The sequence below is a fragment of the Neospora caninum genome, chromosome XII (genome assembly GCF_000208865.1).
Source record: "Neospora caninum Liverpool complete genome, chromosome XII".
Classification (NCBI taxonomy): domain Eukaryota; phylum Apicomplexa; class Conoidasida; order Eucoccidiorida; family Sarcocystidae; genus Neospora; species Neospora caninum.
The window spans coordinates 1,094,849-1,114,903 of NC_018398.1; the positions used below are offsets into that span (position 1 = coordinate 1,094,849).

Sequence of the window (20,055 nt, forward strand, 5' to 3'; positions counted from 1 at the left end):
ATCGATCTCTCTTGTACGCCTATCTGTCGGTATCTCTGTGCACGCCTATTTATCGATCTCTCTTGGACGCCTGTCTATGGATCTCTCTGTGTATGCCTATCTAACGCTCTCTTGTTCTCTCTATCTACATATATATGTATAATGTAGATAGATACGTAGACAGAACGAAATATTTTGGCCTGCTCTATAGGCGAAATTTTGCGAGTGGGAGTATCAATGGCGACAAAACTGTTAGAGAGCGTTGGGGCCTTTCACGCATAACGTTGCGAAGCTGCAACAAAAACTTTGTGAGTGCATGCGAAAATTTGGGTGTCGATCCTGGTCCTCTTGTCAGACAGTTCCCTTCTCCGCCCCCGCCTCTTCCCCGTTGATAAATGTGTCTACTTATCGATTTGCATAGACTTTGTGCTTGTTTTTGTCTTTCGACCCGAAGCCGTGTTTCGGCTTTTTCTTTTTCTCGCCTCCGTCGCCTTCCTTCTCTCCGGGCGCGCCACTTTTCTGTCCCTTGTTCGGGTTCTTCCGCTTCAACGAGAAGACGCGTGACGCTGAGATAGCGTGAAACACAAAGCACAACGAAGCCCACAACCGAGTGAAACAAGAGCGAGGGTAAGTGGACGGTTTGGAGCGAAAACGCGGGACATCACGCTTTTCTCGCAGGTTTTTCTATGGGCAGACCTTGCGCCTCACGGCCAGAAGTGAAAACCCGCAAAGGGGACAAGAAACGCCCAAAACGAAAACCCACTTTCAAAATCTCGAACGAATGAACCTAGAAAGCGTTGCACCCCTCCAAACCCGGGGCGAGATGGAAAGCACGAAGCCAGCACCAGCGCCACCAGCGCAGCAGTCCTGGATTTTTCTCCAGAAAACCACTCTCTCAAACAGGTTGCGTTTCGCACCTCTGTTCCTTCGCAAGCGTGTGTTTGCATCTGACTCCTGCTTCGAGATGTTTCTTCCAAAAACCCAAATCAGACACTCACCGGAACTGCCTTGGAGGGCGCGGCCTGCGCCGACTGCGGCGTTGAAGTCTTCTTCGTTGTACGCGTCCATCGAATGTTCCTAAAAAGCACAGGCGGGAGAGGCGCAAACCCAGCAAGAGATAAAGGGAATGGTTCGCCGTTCGCAGCGTGGCCAGCAGATGTGACGTGAACGTCCTAAGACCGCTCGTTTTCTCACAAAACGAAAACTCTTTGACGCGAGATCCTCCTCCGCTCGCCAGCTGCCTTCATCACGGGCGGGCGCGTCTGGGAGGAAGTCTCGAAAAACGGGCGAAGATCGACAACACAACTCCACAACGAGGCGCTTCCAAGAGCCTGGGGAAAGGGTTTGATTTTTGCCGCTGCCGGCTCGCTCCGGCTCTCTTTCCCCGACGAAAAGAAGAAGGACCACGCGACGGATTTTCGACAGATGCTTCCGCCCGAACAGCGCGCACCACGGGCGGACTACGCTGAGTTTCGGAGTCGCTGAAATGCGGTCTGTTCTCTTTCTCTCTCCGCTTCTTACCTTCATGGCTTCTTCGCCGCCGAGAGCGTCGAGGAGGTTCTTCAGCTCGATCTTCTGTTGCCGCTTCACTTTCTTCGCGCCTTCTGCAAGCTCCTCAGCGAAGCTCTGCGCAGGCAACTCCCCGAGGAGTGCTCCGCCGCCCTCAACGACGAGCCGCCGGGAGGCTGCTGGGCGCAGCCCCCACTGCGACTCCACTTCCTCTTCGACTTGCGCTTCGTGCAGTTTCTGAAAAGAGAAAGAGGCGCGGTTTTGCACAGAGAAAGACTGCGGCATGAGAGGCCAGGCAGGTTCGAACGCGAGACTAGCGACGGCACGAGCGGTGGCGTGAATCGACCTAGAGAGCGAGAGAGAGGGACACACGAGAGAAGAGTTGTTGGAGCGGTATGCGCGGAAAAAGGGACGAACCGCCTGAAACTACGAATCACCTCACGCGCCTCTCCACACACACAGGGAGGCTGTACGACGAAAACGAGTGCCCCACTCGGTCAAGAGAGAGACGCACCCAGACACGAGAGAGCGGCGCTTTCGATCTCACGCGCCGCCATGTCGACAAACGGATCTACGGGAGTTGCGTGAGAGCCAAGGAGGAGTGTGGCGACACAGAGGAGAGAGCGAAGGAGACACAAGACGGATTCGAGCGACGGGCGTTCCACGAAAAACCCGGAGATTCGGCGTCCAGCGCCGCGAGGGACGCACGCACGCGAGGCTCCACTTCCTCGAGGTTCCGCGAAGAGAGACAGCGAGTACGCAGATTGAGGAACCGAAGGAGCTCAGGCACACCTGGAAGAATCCAACAAACTTATGAACGGCCTTGTTGAGGAGTGCCAAGGTCTGATTTGGTGGGATGTTGAACTCGGTCGAGACGTCGTCGGCTGAATAAACAAGAGACAGACGCTTTCCCTGCGTGGCGAGCACCCAGGCGTGGCCTTTTCCGCGTTTGCCTTGACTCGTCTTCTCTTTCGTCTTTGATCGTCCCCGCTTTCTGTCTGCGCGTTCCTACCAGCTGTTTCCACTTTTCGTCTTTCAGCCCTCTGGGACGCCCGCACTCTCCGCCGGTCTGCGACTCGCCTTCAGCGCCGCTCCCGAACCACAACCTCTTTCACTCCGTCTCTCCCTTCCCTCGCCTCTCCCCTGTCCGCTCCTCTTCTCTCTCGCGATCCTTGGCCTCTTCTGTCCCCCCTCTTCTGTCTCATGGCCCCTCCCTCGTTTGCTTCCTACGCGTTTTCCTTTGAAGGCCGACGGCGAGGAGGACGACTTGCTGGAGGTGCGAGAGGTTCACTGAGGAGGCAGCGAGTGGAGGGAACCGGCCGTTGAAGAAGAGACTTGCGAGGGAGGGCAGGAGATCCAAAATCAGCGGCAAGTCGGCGAGCTGTTGCGCGTACTTGCGGAGACGCCCGAGGTCGTGGCCGGAAAAAAAGTTTGGCAGCTGAAACGAAAAGCAACGCCCCAGACCGACTTGCAAAAAAACGATTCGCGCAAGTCACGGAGTCCCGCTACCTGTGTCCATGCGGAGACGCCATCCAGCGTGAAGGCCACGGAGTCCCGAAACCTTCCTCTTCTCTCCCTCCCTCTTCTCTCCCTCCCTTTTCTCTCTCCCTCTTCTCTCCCTCCCTCTTCTCTCCCTTTCTCTTGTTCTCCTCCGTTCTTTTTCTTCTTCTCCCCGTGATGTTTGACGGCTCTGAAACACTTACATTTGCGAGAGACAGCGGAGGGAAGACCGCCCCTTCGCCGGAGCTTCCGGGAGTCTCTGCGTGGTCCGGGGATCGAGACGAGCACGTGACCAGGCAAAGAGCGAGGGAAGAAGGCAGCCGTCTGAAGGCGCCTCCGAGGAGCTGGAGGAAACGCGCGCGGAAGTCGCATGCAAAGGCTGACAGCCACGCGCCGCCGCGGCGTCCTACGAGCTGCAGAGACAACAGACAGTGCACATTCACGCGGCGCCTCCGATCTAAAACGTTCGCGTTTCGGGAAAAAAGAGACTGGCAAACGAAACACGACTCTCACGAGGAAGGGTTTGAGCGCCAGAAGACCGAAACGCCTGGTCCTCGGAGAGGCTACGGAACGAACGCATCGCAGTGCCGCGAAGAACGGGTACCCACTCGGACCGGATTCGTGAACGTCACGTCGATCTGAACCCGAGGAAAACGGGAACTTTCGCTTCCGAATCCAACCCCGCGCGAGGACTTCTTGCTGGCTTCTCTGCCGGCAGGCTGCCCCAGGCCCCGCCATCCTGTTTCTCTTCGTCCGGCTTCTTTTCGCGTTGTCTGCCGCGCTCTCGATTTCCCGACGCCTGTGTATGCCTGCGCTCCCCCCCCCCCCCCCCCCCGTTTTGTGTGATGCCTTGCCTCGTTTGCAGGTCGGTCGGTTTCGATGCCTTGCCATCGGTTCTTCTTCCGCAGGTTCTCCTCGTCGACCGCTGCCTCGGCTTCTCCCGAGTCTCCTTTCCGTTCTTTTGCGCTCCACAGGCCGCCTTCGATTTCGGCAGGCCTCAGCAGGATGCAGCTGAACTCGCCAGTGACGTCTGTGACTGTCTGCCGCATGTAAACGGGCACGAAACTCCGGCGCGTCCAGAAGCGGAGCAAGGGAGCAGAGAGGCCAAACGCCACTCCGAAATAATCGATGCTGAAGTCGGGGCGAGTCGAGCGACAGGGCGAGAGCAGTGGAGGCGCTGGACGCGGCCTTAACGACTTTTTCGTCCACACTTTTGCGACTTCCGACGGCGAATCTGAAGCGGAAGCTACAGACGCATCTTTCCGCTCTCTCTTTGCCTTCTCGTCCCCCTTCGTTGCCTTGCCGTCCTTCACCTTCATCTCTTCTTCCTCTCCTTCCTCATCTTCCTCCTCATCTCCTTCCTCATCTTCCTCCTCATCTCCCTCCTCTTCCTCCTCTTCGTCTTCCTCTTCGTCTTCGGCGAGTGCTTGCGGTTCGGAGAGACGGGAGCTCGAGAGCGCGTTCTTGCCTTCGTCGCTCAGGGTCACGCCTTTCATCTCGAAAAAGTCCATCAGCTGCTGAAGTGCAGCCGTGCCGTACCCGAGCCGCTGCAGCGAGGGATGGCAGGCGATTCGGACGACTCGCGCCTGAAAAGAGAGAACGGCGGGTCAGAGAGCGCGAATTCGGGAAATGCTTCGAACAGTTCCACGCGTAAACAGCCGCTGAAGAAAACTCTTCCCGACTTCACGCCGCGATCCGCTGGAGCAGGCCTCGTTTCTCGAGTCCTCCCCCTCCTCTCCGAGCCGCTGAGCATATGTACATATATATATATATATATATATATATATATACATGCATATCCAATACATTCTGCTGTCTCTCTAGGCTTCTTTTCATGTGCTTATTTATATAGATAGATAGATATGCATGCATTTATGAAGCGTACGTTTCATCGCATGTACGACTGCTGGAGCAGGCCTCTGACCGGGGTTCGTGTTTTGGAAACAATTCACTTTAAAACGTGTGTAGAGACTCGTTTGAATGTGTTGTAAATGTTTTTTCTATTCTCACTCCAGTCAAGGCGCCAAAGTCCTCATCGGCAAACTGTTGTGCCAGCGTCCACGGGATGAGATCCCCGGACGGTCGCATACCACGCCCGAGAGCCTGCTGAATCGCTTGTTTGGACAGATGTCCTTCGATCGAAACCTGAAGAATTCCAGAGCCGCGCAGCCGTCAAAACAGCATCACACAGCCGTGAAGACACACAGATACATACATATACATACATACATTGATGCAAGCGAGTGGACGCATCTCTTTTCATCTACTGGCCGATGTATGTATATATATATATATATATATATGCACAAACCTGTGCATGTGTTTGCTCATAGTCTTGCGTAATTCCACGTCCACCAAATATATATGCCCATGCACATGCAAAGCAATGTAGATATATACGCATATATTCATATATATATATATATATACTCGTACAGTCGCAACTCCATATACCCACAACATATGCACACATGCATGCATATAAAGGATACGCAAATATAGGATTGGACAGGTCGCGGGAGCGCTGCACATCTCCAGAGGCCAAGCACGGAACTGGAAGTGAACAGTGCTGACGGCTCACAGGTGTTTTTTGTGCTTTCTTCAGAAGCATAGCTCACTGCACGCTATCTTTCTCCGTTTCGATTCATGGGTTTTCGCTCGTGTCCTCGTTTCCCAGAAAGCCGTGTTGCACGATCTGCCTGCCGAAAATGTCCCGCCTACCTGAATCGCGCAGTAGATATCGGGGACGGTCGCCGTCTGTTCGTCAACGGGAGGCAGAAGAGCAAAGAGGAGGTGTGCAGGAGCGTCAGCCATCAACATCAAATCGTTGGGGCTGTTTTTGTAGTGCGAAGAGACAAACAGCGAGAGAAGGTTGTGGAGGAACGCCTCGGATGCGTCGTGGTACGAAAAGAGAGCATCCCGGTCGACCAAGTACAAGTCGCACTTGGAAGCTGGCGGCAGCGCAGCCTGCACAGACGAAACAAGACAAAAACGCACGAAAGGAAACGCAAACGCCAGAGTGGCAAACGAGAGCGAACCAGGAGAGACACACAGAGAGAGGGGCAGAGACAAAGACAGGAAAAGATAGGGACTGGTAGAAAGAGAGATCAAGGAGAGGGAGAGACTAGGGGCGTCGTGACAGAGGGAGCCGCCTCACTTCAGAGAGTTTCGGCGGTTCAGTTGCTCCGAGACAGAGGAGGTCGTGGAGCCAAGCTTCCACTCCGTCTCCCATGGAATAGCGGATGGGAGTGGTGAGCGTTAGCTGTTTCAAACTCCTGGCGAGGAAACCACCTTTTGGGTTGTTGCTCAACGAGGAGAATTTGTTTTGTTTTAAATCTTGAAGAAGCTTGAGCGAGAGTGCACGCCCCGTTCCCTCGTAGCCGTGGACAGTCGAGGAAAGAAGAACGACGTACGGCCCTACAAAGAGGTACGGAAAAAAGGGGAGAGAGAGCGGGTAAACTGGAAAGGAAGGACATTCTACTGAGCAGACTTTGGAATTCCACTGTGTTTCGTGTAAAGTGAACTGGAGTCCCGCGAACAGGATATGCATCTGCATGCGGCACGCATGCATCTTCAAACATACACAGCACGCAGACAGATTCACACAGATAGAAAGCTAGACAGATAGAACAGGATCTGATGCCGGTGAGCACCTACATACGTCGATATGCTCCCACAGAGACGTAGAGGGTTTCGGCGTTAACGCGGCCATCCGCAAGTCCCTTTTCGATGCATGTGAACGTTCGGCCCTCGACTGCTGCAGCGCGTCGCGGTGCCGCATGCACCCCGATGCACGCACATCCTCGCATGCAGACAGATGGATGAGCCGAGAACGTGTAAAACGCGTGTCCGGGAGAGAGAGACAGCGAAAGCGAGAAAGAGACGCACGAGCGGGGACGCCTCTCACCAAAGAGCGACTTGACAATGGGAAGTGGAATGGAAGCGGCTTCGTCAATCACCAGCAAGTCGGCATGTGCGAGACTTTCGCGTTTGTCGGGAGTAACGAAGGTGACAGTTTGTTTGTGGCCTCTGTGAACTTCGACTCCGGTGATAAGCCGACTGGCACCGCGACTCGAGTTGCCTTCCGACGGAGAGACGCCGCTGCTGCGCGAGGCGTGAGCCGTTGTCGCGAGTCCGGTGTCCTCGCGTGTGACGCTGAAGTCGAGATGTTCTTTGAGGCCGAGCGCGGCGAGACCCTGACAAGGCGCAGACAAAAAAAGAGGAGACGAGCGCGGAGAGGCTGGAGAGAAGACGGAAAGACGGCAAGAACGACAAAACGAAACGGCAGACGAAGCAGTTAAGGACGAGGACGAAGAAAAAAGAAGGGGACGAAGGCGAGCAGTCAGAGAACCCCGAGAGAGACGGCTTCCGGAGGCCGCGCGACACCCTGGCGGCAAAATTTCGCGTGAGTCAAAACTCTGTCTCTGTCGGGAAGTGCTCCTCGTGAGTCGGCACGACAACTGCGGCAAAGTGAGAAGGGACACTAGGCAAGGTGTGCAGCCCATCCGGCCCTGCCGGGGAAGAACACAACTTCCCAGGCTTTCACAGGCTCCAGACAGCGCGTTTCGCCTTGGCAAACGCTGTGGCAAACGACCGGACGGCAGCTTGCCTCCCTTCCCTTCGCGCTCCACCGCGACAAGCACCCCACATGCACGCGGCTCCAGCTCCGCATGCCGAAAACGCATGCATGCACGCAGTCTCATCAACGGAGTCGCTCCATGCAGGAATGCTTCCGGCTGTCCAAACGCAAAAGCATATATACATATACCGACACAAAGGCACACGGTTACACAGATGAACGTTCACAGGCGCCCACATACATACATACATACATACATACATACATACATACATACATACATATACAGTGTGTGTGGTTTGAGGGGGTGTGTGTCTCCAGAGCCGTCGGTCATGCGTGAAGGTGGGTGCGGCGTAAGCGGGCACGGCGCGAAGCCGCCTGCTTGTCTGCGTCTCACTTTGATGACGAAGTCAAAGAGTGTCTTGACGTTTTCTGGCGATGGTGCAGAGACGAAGATGTTTGTGTAGTCGTAGGCGACGGCAGCCGCGACGGCAATGCCTAGCGCGGCGCTTTTTCCTCGGCCTCTGGCGGCGGTGAGTGCAAAGGTTTGGTGGAGCTGCGTCGCCAGTTTGCCTCCGTTCTGCTCTGAGGCGCCGCCGTTTGCCTTCGACTTGCCACTCGCCTGCGAGGCGAGACAGTCGAGGAAGGCGAGCACGGCCTTCGCCTGGTCGACCGAGAGACAGAGGTTGATTAGGGGCCCGACGGGCGGTGTCTCCTTGAAGTCGCGCTTCAGGCACTCTAGCTCCTCGCTCATCTTCTTCTTCTCGAGGAGCGCTTCGGAATCGGCCGCGACGCCCTTGGGAGACTCGTCACCAGTCTCGCTCTTGGAGCCTTTCAGCGGGCGCAGCGTTTGGGAGAAGGTCGTGAGCGGCAGCACGTTCAACTCGTCGTCGACAATCAAGCAGTTCCGACACCGGGCCAGGGAGAGGATGAACCGCTCGTTGAAGCGAGGCTTCACTTGGCTGAAACGCTCGGTTTTGAATCTAAAAGGACACGGAGAAAGAGAAGGGGTCGGTCGAGACACGCGTCGATCGAGACACGCGGTTCGGCGAGACAGAGAGAGAAAGAGAGAGAGAGAAACGAACGATCTGGAGTGCTCAGGAAGGCAGCGTTTCACGAAACGCCTCGACTGAAACCGGGCAAAACTCAGCCCTGACACCAGCTCTGCATCAAGAGCGGAGCGGTGCATCGTGCTCGATTGAAGGCGACACACAGAGCCGTTACAAAACACGAAACGGCCCCGTGTCCTCTCTCTACCGGCCTTGAGAGTGTACGGTCAAATCCGGGGGATCTCGCGTTTTCGCTCAGGGTGCACAGGCTGCCTCCCCGTCCTCGCGCGCTTCAACACGTGTCCTTGAACTGCGAATAACCGCAGAGCCTCTCCTTCCCCCGTCTGGTGTTTTCCATTTCACTTCCCCGACATGAGCTCCCGTTCCCTCCTCACCTTCCTCCCGCCCATCTCCCGATTTTCATGGAGCTCGACCTCGCTTTCTCCCTCGTGTGTTCTCCATCTCGCCAGCTCTTTTTCGCCCTCTCTCTCGTGTTCTCCCTTCCGTTCCACATCTCTCTCTTCTTCTCCCTCTCTTTCTCTTCCTCGTCCTCCCCCTTTCTCTTCGTCTCCCTCTCTCGCATCTGTTCTCTCTCTGTCTCTGGTTCTCCCTCTCTCTGTCACGATCTCTCACCTGCCGTGGATGTCCATGCTGAGGTCGTAGAGTTGCTGGAGGGAGGCGAACGAGCGGAGCAGAAGGCAGATGATGCCTCCGCCCTGGACGGTTTCCACAGTTCGGCAGAGGATGTTGGGGGTGATGGCCTCGAAGTCCTGGAGAATGCACATGCCCACCGTGGACCCGAGCACCGTGTGTGTGTCTTTGTAGTAGCAGAACCGGACGTTCGTGGAGGACATGAAGAGCTCGAAGGGGTCATCGATGTTCGGGTCATACAGCCCGCGCTGGATCTTCTTCTTCACCTGCTTCGCGCGCTTCCGACGGTGGGAAGAGAAGCCCAAGTCCTTCTTGTAACACCACAAAACGGACGGTTTCTGGGCGGGGAAGTAGCGGTGGAGGAGGTAGTGCAGATTGACCACTTGCTCAGAGCCCCTGTCGCCGATGATGACGAAGAACGAACGCTGGCCGAGGTGGATGCAGTTCTCCACGAGCGTCCGCACGCGCGGATCCACGCGCTTCCTCATCTTGCCCAGAAAAAGCAAAGTGAAGGCGTCGACCTCAAGATACAGCCGGAAAACAAAAACAGGGGCCCGAGACCCAGGAAAGAGAAGAGAAAAGGGAAAGAGGCGAAGACAAAGAGGAGAGAACGACTGCAGAGGTGCGGAAGAATACGGAAGAGAGAAGAAAGGGGCGTCGCGAGAGGGCGAAACACTTCAGCTGTTCCTCGGCGAACTGACAGGGTTTACGAAGTGCATCTGTCAAAGGCACGAGAGAGGAAACGCTTCCTCGCCCTCGCCTCCCACCTGGCCGCGGGCCCCGTCTCGGCCTTTCTCCTCCTGAGAAGAACGCAGAAACACAGACGCGCAGGGAACACACCCGCCGGTCGAGGAAAGGACAGCGCCGACCGAAACGCCGCGCGCGCGTATCGCTCGATCGTCGGGGAGGGGGAAAAGCGAGAAAAACGAGAGGCGAAGAAAAGCGAGAGAGATTCCCGGAGAAGACGAGGGCGAAGAGAGCGGCGAGAGAAGAGACAGAGGCAACAAAAAGAAGGAAAGAGACACAACAGATGAGTACGCGGGATTTGTCGCAAAGCGCACTGTTTCTTTAGGGGAGATGATACACGACGTGTTGGAAATGTGGGTCAGAAGAAACGGGCATGGTGTTCTCTCCTCCGCCTCTGCACATGGGAAAATGGAGATCTTGTGTTTTCAGATTTCCAGAGAATCTCACCTCGCCATCTCGCATTTGAGGGAAAGCGAGACGGCTCCGCTTGGAAACGGGCGGTGAATCGATTCACCCGCGGATTTGCGCAAAGCTGTTTCTTTTCGCGCGCGCGCGCGCTCGTTTTTTCTCACGGGAACGAGGCGAGTCTCTCGACTGTCGGGGGGAAGCCCCGCTGCAATCGTGTCTTTCTCTGTATCTCAGGATTCGATTTGTCGCTTTTTCCCGTCTCCTTCTGCCGTTTTTTCTCTCGCCTCAGTGTCCCGAACGCGCGCGGGTCCTCACCCCACGCGAGTCTGGCGGATTCGCTTCTTTTCTCCCCTCCCAACTCGACGATTCCGCGCAAGACTGGCTTGTCGGAAAGCGCTTTCGTTTTGTTCTCTTCCGTTCCTTCTCGCTTCTCTTTCCTTCGCTCTTTTCGCGGGTTTCCTCTCTTCTTCCGCGCGTCATCCATCTCGCCGACGGACCGCCCGAGGGTCTGTCTCGCCCGCAGCCGCTCTCTACGCGGTCGCGCTTTCCGGCTTTTTCCTGAGTCATTTCTTCGGTCTCTTCCCTCTCTTCCATCAAACTTTTCTTCCTTTGCCTCTCCCCCCCCCTTGGCGTGTCTTTGCGCTTCTCCCTTGTCTCCCGTCTCTCTGCTGTCTGTTCCGCTGTATCCTCTTCTCTGCGTGCATCGTGTGTCTCCGCCCTCAGCCTTGCCTCTCTCCATTTCTCTCATCCCCGTCATTTTCCTCCTCCTTTCCCTACCTTATTTCTCTGTCTCTCTCTTCTGTCTCTCTCTTCTGTCTCTCTCTTCTGTCTCTCTCTTCTATCTCTCTCTTCTGTCTCTCTCTTCTGTCTCTCTCTTCTGTCTCTCTCTTCTGTCTCTCTCTTCTGTCTCTCTCTTCTGTCTCTCTCTTCTGTCTCTCTCTTCTGTCTCTCTCTTCTGTCTCTCTCTTCTGTCTCTCTCTTGTTTTCTTCTCTGTGTGGAAACGCGCGACGTTATGTAACGCGAACAAGTGCGAAAGCTCGATCCTTTCCAGTTGGACGAGTCGCGGGCGAGGAGGCGAAGCGAACTATCTCCGCTCCTCTCTCCCTCTCCCTCAAGACCACAGAAAACAAATACAACAGAAAAGAGACAACAGCTACGCGCGACTGGAAATGAAGAGCCTCACCGCCAAGTCCGCCGCTTCGTCGCCTTCGGGGAAGGCAGACGCTAAGGCAAACCGTCATGGGTTTTCACGGAAAGAGAGACAGAGAAATCCTGGAAAGGCCAAAGGGAAAATGCCCAACTCGGGAGGCTCCCGCAAGGATCGACCGGAGGCGATAAGTCTGCAGGCATCTCGCGAGCACAGTCGGAAGCTGTTCAGTGCAAAACACCGAGACAGCGGCGCCGCGCTGAACTCTCCAGAGGGCTCTGCGGCCTCTCCAGCGGCGCGCGCCTCTTCCTCAGGTTATTCGCGCTCGTCCTCGCGCGACGGAAAAGAGGGAACGGATCCGCACCCCGCCCGCGAGCGAGGAAGAGACAGAGAGAAGCGGAAGATCGAGGGGGACGGTCCGCACGCGCAGACCAATCCTTCAACTCCCACGAACGCCGCTTCGCGGCCGCAGAGTCGGCACCACCCAAGGAAAGGCGAGAGGAACGCGACGGCGTCACCTGCGAGGCGACCGCAAGGCTACGCAGCCCCAAAGACTGAAGAAGAACGTGCAGCCGAGCGAAAACGAAGTGTCTTTGTCTCCAATCTCCCACCGGATGCCTCGAAAGAGGAACTGGACAGCATCTTCCAATCTTTCGGCGCCGTCGCGACAACCAAACTCGTGGGAGCATCTACGGAACAACAGGACAAAGATGGAAAAGGAATCACTCGATCTGCCTTCGTTATCTTCAAAGAACAAGTCAGTCTAAACATCCAAATCCCTCCAACAAGATACAAATGCATATATATATATATATATATATATCTTATATATATATATCTTATATATATCTTATATATATCTTATATATATATATATATATCTTATATATATCTTATATATATCTTATATATATCTTATATATATCTTATATGTACATATGTACAGCTGCATGCAGTGGGGTGTGTCTGTGGAGGCGTGGAGTTCCTCCTGCCTGCAGATGCTCCTGAGTGTTGGGAGATGCTTGGGGGGTTTGCATAGCGTGATAGGTTGCTTCCTCTCGTTAGGGGCGTGTTTCGCGCTCTTTGTGGCGCGCCTCTATTCTTTCTTGAACGGGCACATGCGTCTCTTGTTCTCATGCTATCGTCCTTCTCACTCTGTGTCCTCTCGGCTGAACGTTACTGGGTCAAGGCGTGTTTGCTTACCTCCCAATTCCGTTCTGTCGTTCCCTCCCACAACGCGTCTATATCTCGTCTGCCGCCTTTTGCTTTCCACGTTGTCTTCCGCGCATTCCCTGCATCCTGGCCTTCCTCTCCTGTGCCTTTGCTGCCTTCTCCTTCTCGGCATTCTTCTTTGTATTTCCCTCTTGTGATCTGGCCATCCCGCGTCTCTTTCTCCACATCTTCTCGGTGCGTTTCATCTTCTTCTCTGTCTCTTTCTTCCTGTTTCCCTTCTCCCCCCCCGCTTCTGTGCCTCGACCTTCTCGCCTCTCTTCTCGCCTCCCTTCTCGCCTCCCTTCTCGCCTCCCTTCCCATCTTCTTCTCATCTTCCTCTCATCTTCTTCTCTTTTTCTCCCTTCTTCTTCTCATCTTCCTCTCATCTTCCTCTCATCTTCTTCTCTTTTTCTCCCTTCTTCTTCTCATCTTCCTCTCATCTTCTTCTCTTTTTCTCCCTTCTTCTTGCAGGCGTCGGCAGAGCGGGCGCTGGCGGCGTGCGCGGCCTCGCCGCTCCAGAAGGGTGCGGCGAAAAACGCGTCAGCGAGCGCGAGCGGAAACGACGAAAACCGAGTTCTCCCTGCCTCCGCCTCGTCTCTCCCCCTCAGAGGCATGTCTGTGTTTGCGGCCGAGGCGCTGGGAGTGCCGCGCCAGGCGCAAACCGAAACGGAGCAGGATCTCTGTGCGGGGAAGAAAACGGCCTTTGTTCTGCGCGGTCAGAGACTGCTCGTCCGACCTGTCCTTGCTCGAGAAGAAGCCGAAAAACTCAAGGGACAGAAAGGCCAGTGGAACCGGTAACGCAAACCACGCACACGGAACCGACAGTCTATCCGCATTCGCCTTTATGTAGAGAAGCAAAAACAGATAGAGACCGGTGTAGATAGACACCAATAAGTCTAAATAGATAAAGTGTAGACAGGAACGGATACGTATAGATAGGTAGATCAACAGTGAGAGATAGAAGCAGAAACGCACCCCCACAAGTGGATGTATGTATGCATATTGCTATACATCAGTGCCTATATTTAAAACAGATAGAGAGGCCAAGTGAAACAGAAGGGTGCGAAAAAAGAGATGGATATAGAGGGACGGACGGGTACTTGGAGGCCTCTGTAGATCTGTATGTAATTGTACAAAACGATGTTCCTGGTAATCGGATTTAAGTTGTCCCTTGCGTCCCTCAGGGATGCAGTCACACTCTCGGGCGGGAACGTCTCGGGAGCATTTGAGTTTTGTGTACGTCTTTCATTTCGATTTCTTCGCATGACGGTGCGCCTCACCGCACCAAAAACACTCAGTCGCCACAAGACACTTCAAGACGCTGACCCTTGAAGAGAGTTCCCACGACGCGCCTTCTTTTCCTGCGTCTGCTTTGATGTCTCACTCCCCCCGTGTTGTGTCTTCCCTTCTCTCGCCGTTGTCCATTTCCTTCCCCTTCGCGTTTCGTTTCCGTTTGCCCCTGGATCCTCTCGTGCTCTTCCTCTCCTCTGTCGTCTTCCTGGCGCTCTCCGCTTCCCCAGTCCTGCGCATACCTTTTCTGCGACTCTTTCCGCTCCGATCTCCTTCTCTCTTCAGCAAGGAAGACAGCGCGTCGCGCAGGCGCCTTCACCTCGCGTTCGAGGGGATGATCTCGCCCAAGAGTGCGGCGTTCGACGAGCTTCCCCCGCCGGAGCAGCGCAGGCGCCTCCAGGCCTGGCAAGAGAAGAAAGAGAAAATGAAAAATCCAAACTACTTTGTGAATCCAACCCGTAAGCACGACCGTACACGCCAGAGGGCATCTACACGGATACACCTCAAACTGCATCAAGTCCTGTGGAAAAGCAAAACGCGGGTGTTTTCCAGATTCGACGCCTCTTTCTGCCTCGCTGTGTCTCGCGTTTCCCCCGTGTCTCTTCGCCTCTTCATTCGCCACCGTCTGATGCCTCTTCAAATAGATTTTGGTAGATCCCCATCCTCGTGCAGGAGCGGACGCAGAGGTGAAAAAACGAGAAAACGGCCGAAGCCAGGCTTTCTGTGCGGGAAAAACAGCGTTTTAAACGATCGATTAGAACTTGTGTGTCTCTGGTTGTCGGTGCTGGGTTGCCAGCCGCACGCACACTCGGATTCTGGACATTCGGTTCGAAATGCATATGATAAATCCCAAACAGGGGGGAATCGGAGGCAACACCACTTTTGGGCATATCTCTAGTGTTTCGAGCTACGAACAGTCAGAGGACAGCGAGACAAAAAGAGGGGGTTTAAAGATGCATTTACTGAAAGTGTCTTTTTCCTTCTTTCTTTTCTTCTTCTCTTCGCGGTGGCCTCAGTCAACGAGAACGCCCCACGTGAAACGCACGGAAAAGCAAGGACACCAGATCCTCCCCTCTCCACGGGCGAGCTCCCGCCTTCTCTTGCTTGACAACCGCCCCACTGCTGAGGGGTTGTTTGTCTCTTTCCTGGCGCCGCACTCTTTCCTTCTTGCACTCCTACGTTTGCATTCCTTGGCGCATCCTTCCCGATCTCCTGCTGCTTTGTGCACTTGTCGAAACAATGCGCGCAGCTGACAATGGAGAGCTCCCACCTCTCTGTCTTTTTGAACCACGCGCCAGGCGGCTGTCTCCCCCTCTCGCCTCTCTCTGTCTCACTCGTGTCTTTCCGTTTTTTGTGTGTTTTTGACAGGGCTCAGCGTCCGCAATTTGCCGACTTCGGCGAGCGCGAACGACTTGCGCGAAACGATGTCGCATTTCCTCGTCAAGTCTGCCGAATTCGCGCAGTTTGAGTCCTCTCGCATGGTTCAGAGAGAAGCCGAGAGAGATGCGAGAGAGCGACGAGAGGGGCGGGGGACCGCAAAGCCGAGCGACGCAGAAGGGGAAGACTCCGGACTGAAGCCTCGACGCGTCACGCAGTTTTCGCTTCTTCATCCCAAGCAGCAGAGAAGACTAGCAGAACAAGCGATTGTGAAGGTAGGCCTACGCGAGAGCAGAAAGTCGGAAACACGAGATCGCCACGGAATCCAAAGAGGCGTAGGAGACGCGCAGCGGCGCGCGCGTGGAGACCTCGGTGTCTCTTGACAAAGGGAGCTGCGTCGCGAGTGTTTTTCTCGCTGTCACGGGTCCGGTGTTTTCTCGTTCTTTGTGTCCTCGCGGCTCCTGCGCGGCCCTCGTTCTTCCCGTGCTGTTCTTTGGACGTTTCCTCCTTTCCGTCTAATCGGTGGTTTTCCAGGTGCGGATCATTCGCGACAAAGAGCGCCGACGCGCCTCGTCGCCATACTTGCCCCTGTCGTGGAAAGAAAGCGGCTCGGCAACAGCGAAGGAGAAGCGCTCGCTGGGATTTGCCTTCGTGGACTGCGCGCATGCGGAGGTCGCAAAAATTCTGTTGAACTTTCTCGGCAGCTGCACCAGTCGCGATTTCTTGCCCGAGAACTTGGCGGCGCAGAAGGACGCGGGAGAAGAGACAGAAGACGAGGAGAGACCACGCCACGGCCGGAGCATGTGGCGTAGGCTTATGGTCGAGTATGCGATGGAGGACGCACGGAAAGTCAAACTTAAAGTAGGTTCCGCTTACAATCGTGCGGTCGATGCGCATGCGCTCGAGAGATAAAGCTGCAAGAACAAAAAGGCCTGAAAGCGCATGTGTCTCCATGTACATGGATATATTTATTTGCATAGATGTGCCTCACACATACGATATATAAAAGGTACATACGCACCTGTACACGCACCTTCTAAAATACATATCAATACATAGAGATCAATGCATATATATATGTATATGCATATGTATATATATGTATATATATGAATATATATGTATATATGCATGTACGTAGTGTTAGAGGTCTCCTCCGACATCGTATGCAGTGCATGCCAGCGAGAAACTGGAGGCCGAAAAGGGGATCTTTCCACTGGAGAATAACTTTCTTCTCTCGTCTTCTAAGCTGACGCCAAGCCTGTGGTATGTGTTTCCATTCGTCAGGAAGAGAAAAATCGCGCCTATGTGCAAATGCTCGAGAGGCAAAAGAAGAAGAACCAGGAAGGAGAAGAAGGCAGTCAACCGCCTTCTTCCGCGAAGCCGTCGCTGCCAAAGAAACTGAAAACCTACAGCCGAGGTGAGCGACTAACACTGAAGCGAGACTCCATGTTACACAGTATAAAATGGGTTGCCTAGCTTTAAACAAACAACCTTTTTGGGGGGAGTGTGCCGTGTTGGACTGCGGGTTTAGACCTTCCAAACATTACGCCTAGAACGTCGGCGATGTGGAATAACCTTAAATGTCGTAGGGTACTGAAATCCAACACGTTTCGGGCACTCTGGCGTTTTGCCTTCCCCTGTATTCCTCAACTCGCTTTTCTTCGCGCCCAAGTTGTTTAGCTTTCGGTTTCCCGCTCTCAATGCGCAAAAAGCGTTGCCTTCTTTTTGCCCGTATGTCTTCAGCAGTTTATCCCTTCTTTCTGGTTTCAGTGTTTCGTTCCTGTTGCACTTTTTCGGCGCATGCGTTTTCCCCTGACTTCGTCTCTCCCAGGCAAGCGTCAACGGGAACGTCGTCGCCAGGCGCGTCTCGCCGCTGCTGGCGTGGGTGAATCGCAATCTTTGCTGAACGGCATCGAAAACGAAAAGACGTTTGAGAAGAAGGAGGCGAGTCAGAGTGCAAGTGAAGCAAACAAGAAACATGTGAACGACGAGAGCAAGAGGACGGAAGGCAAGAAGCGGAAGATTAGCAGAGAGGCTGACGAAAGCTCGGCTGCAGAGGACGAAATCCTCGTCTTTGATGAAGAAGGCGAAGCCAACGCGGTGAGCGTTTCTCTGCAGCGATGGAGAAGGACCAGATCTAAATCCACGGTCGCGTCCTGCCTGAAGAAACGAAAGTATCCACACCTTTCCGAGTTTGTTTCGTGTGGCTGCTCACTAGATGGCCATCGTTACGCAGAACCGAGAACTCTTCGAGCTCTGTTTTTGGTGGGACTCGTTTCGTACACGCGGAGCATTTCACCTTCCTCCACAACGCCGCGCAGCTTTACAACTCCGCCACGAACAGGAAGTGCTGTTGGACAGCTCGCCTGCAGGTTGTGAGGGTAGTCTCAAGTTTGCCTCTCGGGTGTTTCTAAAGGCGCTTCATCGTGACAAGGCGAAAGTCTTTGTCTCTGAATCTGCTGAGAACCGTCGAGTGCCTGGTGGTCCGTCAGGAAGCTGAAGAGCTCTAGGTTGTTGCGTACAAATCTACACTTCTTGTCTTTTTGTCGCAGCCTCGCGTCTTCCCGAAACGCATAAAATCTCACGCTGACTCTCGACGACGAAGAAAGCAGCAGCATCGATCAAAACAGGAAAATGCGAATCTTGAGGTAAGCAATGCTGGTGGTATTTCATCCGAATAGTGGTCAGCACGTACTCTCTACACGTTCCACCTTATATAGCGTCGGATCACGTGCTGATCCTATATATATATATATATATATATATATATATAAGATACGTAGACATGCATCTCGGTAGGTAGGTGTTGTTGTGCACATTCGCACAGACATTGAAATTTCAATTGGGATGAACAAATCGCACGTTTTGGGATGCGCGTGTGTCTTTTCAGGAAGAATATTTGAAGAATAGGGTTCAGTTTCTTCTCAGCAACCAAGGATGAACGCTACGGAAACGAAAGTGGCTTTCGGTCCGGCTTTTGAAAAGAAGAGGCTCTATCAGCTGCGCCTCCTTTTCAAAATATGTGTCGTCCCGCTGATTTCAGTTGGCATTAGCTCTGCCTGTACTTGCAGTTTCCGAAAAACAGGGAAACCGGAGCTGCAGCCACTTCGCTGCATGCAGGCGCTCTCGCTTCCTCTGCCGCGTTTTCATGTTTTATCGTTATGCTTCTCCGTTCCTCCACTTGTTGGCTTTGTTCCATAGCAGCCATTTCTCGCGTTGACTCATTTTCTGGCACCCTACTTCTTTGGTTTTATGCTCATTTAATTCCGCTCTATCGTCCAATGCCGTATCTACTGCCTGTATATCTGTTCTTGTTTCGTTTCCTGTCTCGGTTTCTAACCTCAGTCTCTCCGTTCTGCAAAGACACTCTCCTCTCTCCTGGCTCTATTTTCTTCTCGGTGCGACCTGATCTTTTGTCCGTTTCCCACTCCCGGCCTCTGTGTGCGTTTCCGCGTTGAATAGAGCCTCGCTAGAACCAACTCCGCTTCAGCCCACCCAAAAACCCCGACGTCTCTCTCGATTCTCCCGCGAGAACCAAACTCTTTCGGCTGAAAGGCCAAAGCCAGGAACCCGAGAGTTCTTGCACAAAACTTTCACCTTTGGGCGAGTCACCATGGAGCCGCGCCCACCTCGTTCGGAGGGATCCGTAAAATTCCGTTCAGCTAAACGCGCCATGACTTCTACACTCCCCAGCGAGGCCAAGTGCTAGAGTATCACTTAAAGCGTGGTGACGTTTCCGCCTCTTCCCCTGCATATATATATATATATATATATATATATATTCTGTGCGCGTATAGGGCTGTAGATGAGAGACAGCACTGTGCCAAAACGTGGAACAGCGGCCCCATTGAACGAAACACCGTGACCTGACGAAATCCATTTATAAATAAATTCGTGAATAGACTTATATCTAGATATATTTGCGCAGAACTGGTGAAAGTCTAGCATCGAAGATCGCCGCCGTCGCCTACGCGTGGAACTAACCGCCTTTTCCCCAGTGGGCAGCGACTCGACCGTTTGCCCCCGCGGTGACAGAAAATCGGCGAGAAACAGGCCGCTGAAAACTCTCAAGACGTCTCCTGACATCAAGAGAATGTGCTCAAGACGTTTTTTATCAACAATCTGCCAGCTGAATCTTTTGAGACCGTTTCTTGTGTCATGCATCAGTTTCATGGGAACTGAAAGTCCTCACGGAACCAAAGGAAAACCTTACCACGCTGTCAGTGTACAATCGTCAAGCGGAGATACGAGTGTTTTGAAAAAGCTGCCTTCATTGAGGCTGCTAAACAAAAACGGGAAAAGCTAGGAGCCAGGCCTCTCTGCTTTGCGTGAAACACCCCGCCAACCTGAAGACCACAGATCCCGCTCGATTCCAATCCTACGCGATTTTCTTGGTCAACTAAAACGGCTTTTCCTGCCAGAACCGCGATCCCTCGAATGGTCGGGAAAAAGCTGCTGGGAAAGAAAGTTGGCGCGGGAAGGAGTCTCCCCGGAGGGCTTTCGAGTCGCTTTCGTCGAAACGTCTACATGCCTGTGTGCACACAATACTATCGGGTGTTTGACTTACCTGTTTTTGCCTGCATCTTTCGTGTTACTGTCCTCT

The 20,055-nt window shown here is 53.9% G+C and overlaps 2 protein-coding genes across 2 annotated transcripts; one reads left to right on the forward strand and one right to left on the reverse strand.

Annotated features, from left to right (window-relative positions):
• Positions 1-384: 384 nt before the first annotated feature.
• On the reverse strand, positions 385-9,755 carry NCLIV_061670 (Predicted P-loop ATPase fused to an acetyltransferase (ISS), related; the record flags this gene model as incomplete). Its single annotated transcript, XM_003885719.1, has 13 exons — positions 385-545; positions 978-1,056; positions 1,501-1,725; positions 2,281-2,372; positions 2,719-2,926; positions 3,192-3,401; positions 3,669-4,574; positions 4,999-5,133; positions 5,710-5,955; positions 6,146-6,405; positions 6,896-7,184; positions 7,965-8,550; positions 9,250-9,755. The coding sequence occupies 13 exons, from the start codon at positions 9,753-9,755 to the stop codon at positions 385-387; spliced, it is 3,903 nt and encodes a 1,300-aa protein (XP_003885768.1).
• Positions 9,756-15,496: 5,741 nt separating this feature from the next.
• NCLIV_061680 (conserved hypothetical protein) lies at positions 15,497-18,393 on the forward strand (the record flags this gene model as incomplete). The annotated part of the gene is made up of 5 exons (XM_003885720.1): positions 15,497-15,724; positions 15,984-16,310; positions 16,737-16,869; positions 17,284-17,552; positions 18,343-18,393. 5 exons carry the CDS (start codon positions 15,497-15,499, stop codon positions 18,391-18,393), a joined length of 1,008 nt encoding a protein of 335 aa, XP_003885769.1.
• Positions 18,394-20,055: the final 1,662 nt, after the last annotated feature.